Source organism: Rutidosis leptorrhynchoides, chromosome 1 (assembly GCF_046630445.1).
Source record: "Rutidosis leptorrhynchoides isolate AG116_Rl617_1_P2 chromosome 1, CSIRO_AGI_Rlap_v1, whole genome shotgun sequence".
Taxonomy (NCBI): domain Eukaryota; kingdom Viridiplantae; phylum Streptophyta; class Magnoliopsida; order Asterales; family Asteraceae; genus Rutidosis; species Rutidosis leptorrhynchoides.
In genome coordinates, this window is record NC_092333.1 from 4,100,074 (window position 1) to 4,106,130 (window position 6,057).

At 37.1% G+C, this 6,057-nt stretch overlaps 1 protein-coding gene across 1 annotated transcript; it reads right to left on the reverse strand.

Annotated features, from left to right (window-relative positions):
* Window positions 1-5,097: 5,097 nt before the first annotated feature.
* Window positions 5,098-5,394, reverse strand: LOC139899373 (auxin-responsive protein SAUR21-like). Its single transcript, XM_071882229.1, has one exon. It carries the CDS (start codon window positions 5,392-5,394, stop codon window positions 5,098-5,100), a length of 297 nt encoding a protein of 98 aa, XP_071738330.1.
* Between the last annotated feature and the right edge of the window lie 663 nt (window positions 5,395-6,057).

The window sequence follows — 6,057 nt, forward strand, 5'->3', positions numbered from 1 at the left end:
CGGTAGCCGGACCGGAGAGCTAAGTTCTAAGATCCTTAAACCTCTTTAAACGTATTGAGCATGCATATTGACCTCTTAGAAAATATAGGCATGATCAAATGGTGCTTTCATTGAGAGCCGAACTAATTCAAGACATATTTAATTGTTTTTTCTTTTAAAGTTTTGAATTATAAGGCTCATTATTCACAAAATTTTTTGAATTTTTTGTTTCTTTAACAGAATCATGACTTCCGGGGAATCATCGAAACGTACTCAAACGGATAACCAGAACACGCCATCTGTTAATTAGCAGACGCAAGCTATGACTTTGGGGGCGGGCTACACGCCTTACCCTCTATCTACGGCCGGCGAACCTTTTCAGATGTATAAGTTGATATACTCAAACGGAATAACACCACCAAGGGAAAATTCGCCGGTTACTATTACACGGCTAGATTTTTCTACAGGGGATCCAAGGGTTATCTCTGTAGGCGCTGGCGGAGAAACTGTAGGGCCGCATATAGTATTTTGCGGCCAGATTCCTATTTATAGTACTACGGTTTCAATCCCTCTGCTGACGCAGAGTGCTCAGCAAAATGCATCGCTTACACCGTTGCAGCCTTGGCAGCCACCGCGTCCAGTTTCACAGTTTCTAACCCCTGCGGATGCGCAGGCGTTAGTTAATAGTTGGGGATTCGGTGTCATTCCAGACGCAAACTCGCATTGGACACCGCTAATTGCAGAACAACAAAGCACTGCCCATACAGTTGGCCTTTTAGCAGCATACCCGCATGTCTCGCAGACGTCTGCTCCACAGGTGTCGGCTACTTTTCATCAACCTGTATACTCTGCGCCGTCAGGGCTCCCATCTTTCCCAATATAGTAGCCATGGCCATATGCGCAGACGCCAGGGCAATCTTGGCAAAATATTCAGGGGCAGGCGAACCTTGCGGGGCAGTTCATGCAGGCTGCACCTCCTGACATGGTTCACTTATTTTCACAACCCGACTTTGTTCAGGACATGATGAAGCGTTTCTTCGCAGGGCTCAAAGGTAACCCTGTTAAATCACCTTTTGAGCTACCAGCTACTTTTGATAAGTTTGCTCCGCATATAACTGCATATCCGTTTCCATCAGCACTAAAGATACCCCACACACTGGGTACCTATAATGGCTTGACTGATCCAGATGATTTCTTGCAGCGGTTTGAAGGCGCAATGCGCACCCAGGGATGGGTGGATCCAGTTGCATGTCAGATATTTCCCATGACACTACAGGGTATTGCACGCGAATGGTTCAACAAGCTACCAACCGGTAGTATATCCGGGTTCATGGATTTGCGAACAAAGTTTCTGCTGCGGTATCAAAATCAGAGGCTGCGCAAGCGCACTCACATTGAATGTCATGATATCGTACAGAAACCCAAGGAATCTTTGGGTGAATTTCTCACGAGATATACTAATGAGTGCTTGCGCATACCGGACCTAAAGCCAGAGCAGCAGATTTCTGGGCTAATACATGGTATAAGTACGGAGCGTCATCCAACGCTGGTCAGGCGTCTGCGCCATACGGTGCCAACAACTTATGCTGAAGCACTTAATGAATGCCACGATTATATGCGGAGTGGTGAAGATAATGATATTCCCACCGCTAGTTCACGCAATGAGAGGAAAGACGATGATGATCGTTCGCGCAATCAAAGCCGCGGTAACAGTTCTCGCGGAAGATATCCTAGTGGTGGTCCTATAAGAAGTGATAAGGGGCGAACAAGTGGTAATTTTCGAAACAATAATCAGCGCGGCATTAATAATCAGAACTATGCGCTGCTCAAAAGCCTGTCTAAAACACCAAAAGAGATTTTGGCCACCGAACCAGTGTGCTCAACCTTTGCGGTTCCAAATCCGCTGACGAAATTTGGTAAGCGGGATAAAACGAAGTACTGCGAGTTCCACGATGATCATGGTCATGACACCAATCGGTTTAAAAACTTAATGGAACGAGTGCTGGAAGCGCTGCGCGCAGGAAAGTTAGATCACCTAAAGCCACCAAAGAAAGATAAGGGAAAAGCTGCTGAAGAAGGTTCAAAAGCCAAAACTTTTGCCTGGCAAAAAACAGATAAAACTAAAAACGCCGATTTAACCATCAATATGGTTGACGTAGAGAAAATTGGTCAGCGAAGAAAATACAATGACTACCAGGATTGGGAACTTATCCCAATTTCATTCCCTCTCGCCATGTCAATCGACACAGTTAATCATGGCGTTAACAGCAACATATTTATCAAAATGACCAAGAACAACAAGCAGCTCTCGAAGAACATAAAATTCATATCGAATTTTAAGATGTTTCAGAGAACGATTTCTTCACGAAACATGTTGAAAATAATCCACATAACACTCGACATATGAATTCATAGCCTGCAACATCACTCAATTTGTGAATTTGATTCATAAGAATGCAGTTGACTTTTTGAATTCGAAGTTTGACCTCGAAATTCGAACTCGATTCATGATGTTAGAATCTGATACTTTCCAAAAATCTTCACGAGATCATTTAGAACAACGGCACTTTAACTTTGTGCTATATCAATCTGAATCGTTCCGGAGCTCAAATCGGTTTAGTTTTCGGTTGATGATGAACACGATCAGATTCGATATGATTTGATTGTTGTTAAAAGGATATAATTATGCACAAACGTTGGATTTGTGTTGCTGAACTCAGATCTATGCTCATATCTTGTTTTGAACATCACATGAAGAATTGAGAAATTGAAGTTTGTGATGAAAATGAAGAACTCGTGTACTCTACTCGTATGTCAACGATGAGTACTTAACGATATGTGAGTACTTAAGGTTTTGTGATTTGCAAAATGTTTGTTGTAGGTTACTAGTCAAATGGGAATGAAGACGATAAAGAGGACTAGTGAAGTTATTGATAGAAGATAGTAGGGACCAATAGTGTATTTTTGACTAACGATCGTTAATGAATTTGACGATGATTACCTCAATTTAACACTTTTTTAAATCGTAGTCCTTTTTTTGAGCAAATTAAAAGTTGAAATCTTTTTCGAAGTTAGACAAATTTAAAAGTTACTATTATTGTCAAGTTAAATAACTTATATTACTTTTTCGAGCCAATTGTCAGAGCACTCCCAATGAAGACACCATTTCTTCCAGGACTAGCCAATCTTTCGGCGCCACATCATCACTTCCATCTCAATTCCTTTCCAGGACTAAACCCAGGACTAAACACTCCTAACAATGACACTCCTTCCTCACCCACTATATTAATTAATTAATCAATTGTACAAGACCACAAGCAAAAAGTACTACAAATTACAGCCTAGTCCGTCCAAAAATATGCTCAGGTTGGACGAAATCAAAGCAGAAAGAGCTGGGCGAGAGGCTGGGCTAAACCTGGGCGGCCTCCGTGCCATTGGTGCCCAGGCTGGACTAGTGTGGGCGAAATCCTGGGCGTAACCATTGGGAGCCCCCTTATAAAATAAAATAGAGATATGATGTAACTTGATTGATTTTGGTAAATGCAAAATTCCAGCAGAGTTGTATTCAGAAGATCACATGCAAAGGGATGATTATTAGCGGATCTTCATCCAAGATACTTATATATGAGAGTTGATCCGTACACCACCTTGTTTTTACCATACACCACTAAAACAATTATTTAGATAGTTTTACCCTTCCATTGAGAAGTTAAGGGGAGTTGGTGGTGAACAAAAGGAAAAGTAAAAATGTTTAAAAAATTTATTTAGTAGTGTATGGCAAAATAGAGGTGGTGTACGGATCACCTCTCCTTATATATTAATATATTGACAGGCAAAATATTTAAGGATCGATTATTAGCGGATCTTCATCCAAGATACTTATATTAATATATATTGACAGGCACTATATTTAAGGATCATTTCATTCATTACGTTGTATTTCAATTAAAACTAATTGACTTCTTGGTTTTAGCGAGGATCCAAGGAAACTAAACTCTTCTTTCAAATTAATTAATTAATGATAATGATTAGTGTGACTAAGGTTTCAGAAAGGTTTGAACAAGTCATATTCTTAAGATAACTATTCTTGAAATATGAACCAAAACTTGGAAAAACAAACATACATACTAACAAACTTAAATGAGATACTAATACTAAAACTAATAAACATCAATTCAAAGAAAAATAGAAAAAAGTGCTAGATCAGTTATTTATTTTAAAATTTTCAATATTGTGTATATACATTTGTATTAACACATGTTTTTGCATGATATTGTATTACTATGTATCTTTCTAGAAAAACTTTATAATTTGCAAATTCACATGTGGAAATGGCTAGCTTCTGCAATATCGGCCGATCCATATGTATATTTTTAAAAAACTTGTCACCTTAATTGACTAGAAACACTATAATGTTTGATGTAAGACATAGACTATATAGTACTATGTTTATTGTCCTAACAGAAGCAAATTACTCTGTTTTATGTCCTAAGAGAAGAAAATATCTGTTTTATGTCTTTTCATTACTCTGTTTATACAAAACACACAATTCCACAAATGTAAAATACAAGTTACTCCGTATGTGAGATTTATCCTAAAATAGAGAAGTAGAGAAGTCGTTTCTTGTACCCGCAATATGAGAAATCAAACAAATAATACAAGTTTTTAAAAAGCATCCTCTAAATATGGTCAACATTCCCAGCTATAACTATATAATTTGTTGATTGTTTAGTACTTTTACTAGAATTATCAACCTTATTCATATGCATTATTCATATGCATTCGTATCTCTAAATTAAGATAACTACAGACAGAACATAGCATGTAAAAAGTTGAAGCTAATATAAGAACCAATATTATGCATTATTCATATGCATTATTCATATGCATTCGTATCTCTAAATTAAGATAACTACAGACAGAACATAGCATGTAAAAAGTTGAAGCTAATATAAGAACCAATATTGTTCTACCATTATAAGATCAAAAACTTGTACATTACTTTGAAAAAAAAAATGTGTTGGCCCGTTGGATTTTTACATGGTCTAAGATGGTGTTCTAAAAGTTAACTCCCATCAATTCTACAAAAATATATTCATCTAATCGACGACATTTGTATCATGAAATCTGCAATCTTGAAATGAGATCAGTGAAGACATCTTCTTGACAACGAATCGTTAGACCTCCCATAGGATGATCAAACCCAAATTCTTCTTCTGATTCATGAAGCAAATTTTGAAATAAAGGGTGTTCGAGAAAAGATAACGGGACAACAAATCGAGTCTTTTGAATTTCACCAACGTAGACAGCCAAACAGCCTTTTGGTACATCTAACTTGTTTCCGCTACGTAGAGTTTGCAATTTGCTGAAATTTTTTGCTTTCGAAGTTAAAGAAGGAAACCGAATGATACCCATTTGTTGCTAATAAGATATCTAAAGAAAGAAATAATGTATTATTAGTTTCTCTTGGCGCAAACAATTGGTTTGAATGTGATGTTTGAGTTTTAACAATGTTATGGTTATATTTATAGTGTTTTGGCATTGGATGCCAAATTTCATATTGAGGTGTAATTAATAAGCAAGTTGGTTAATTTGGTTATTTGTGGTAGGGGTGGTCAGTATTTGGTTTGAAATCGTGGAACCCGAAAACCAAACCGAAACCAAACCGGAAAAAAACCAAACCGAATTTTAAAAACGGTTTTCGGATCGAGTCAAACCGAAACCGAATTTGAATTCGGTTTTCGGTTTTGGAAATTCTGAATTCGGTTTAACCGAAAACCGAATTCAAAACCGAATTCCAAATTTTTATATATTCAATTTGTATATTTATGTTTTAATGTCATTATAATTTGGGATCCAATCAATAAAATATGTTCTCACCCAAATGACGATTTGGTAACTCACATTATAATTATGTTACTCAAATTATTATATTCTTCTTCTTAATAACAGAAACAATACACGTCATAATTAAGCTGTAAATATTAATAAATCATCGAATTCTTGATAATTTAATAGTACGTCATTGTTTTAGGATATAATAAATTAAGACATCAGTAACGCCACAGTTAAACTACC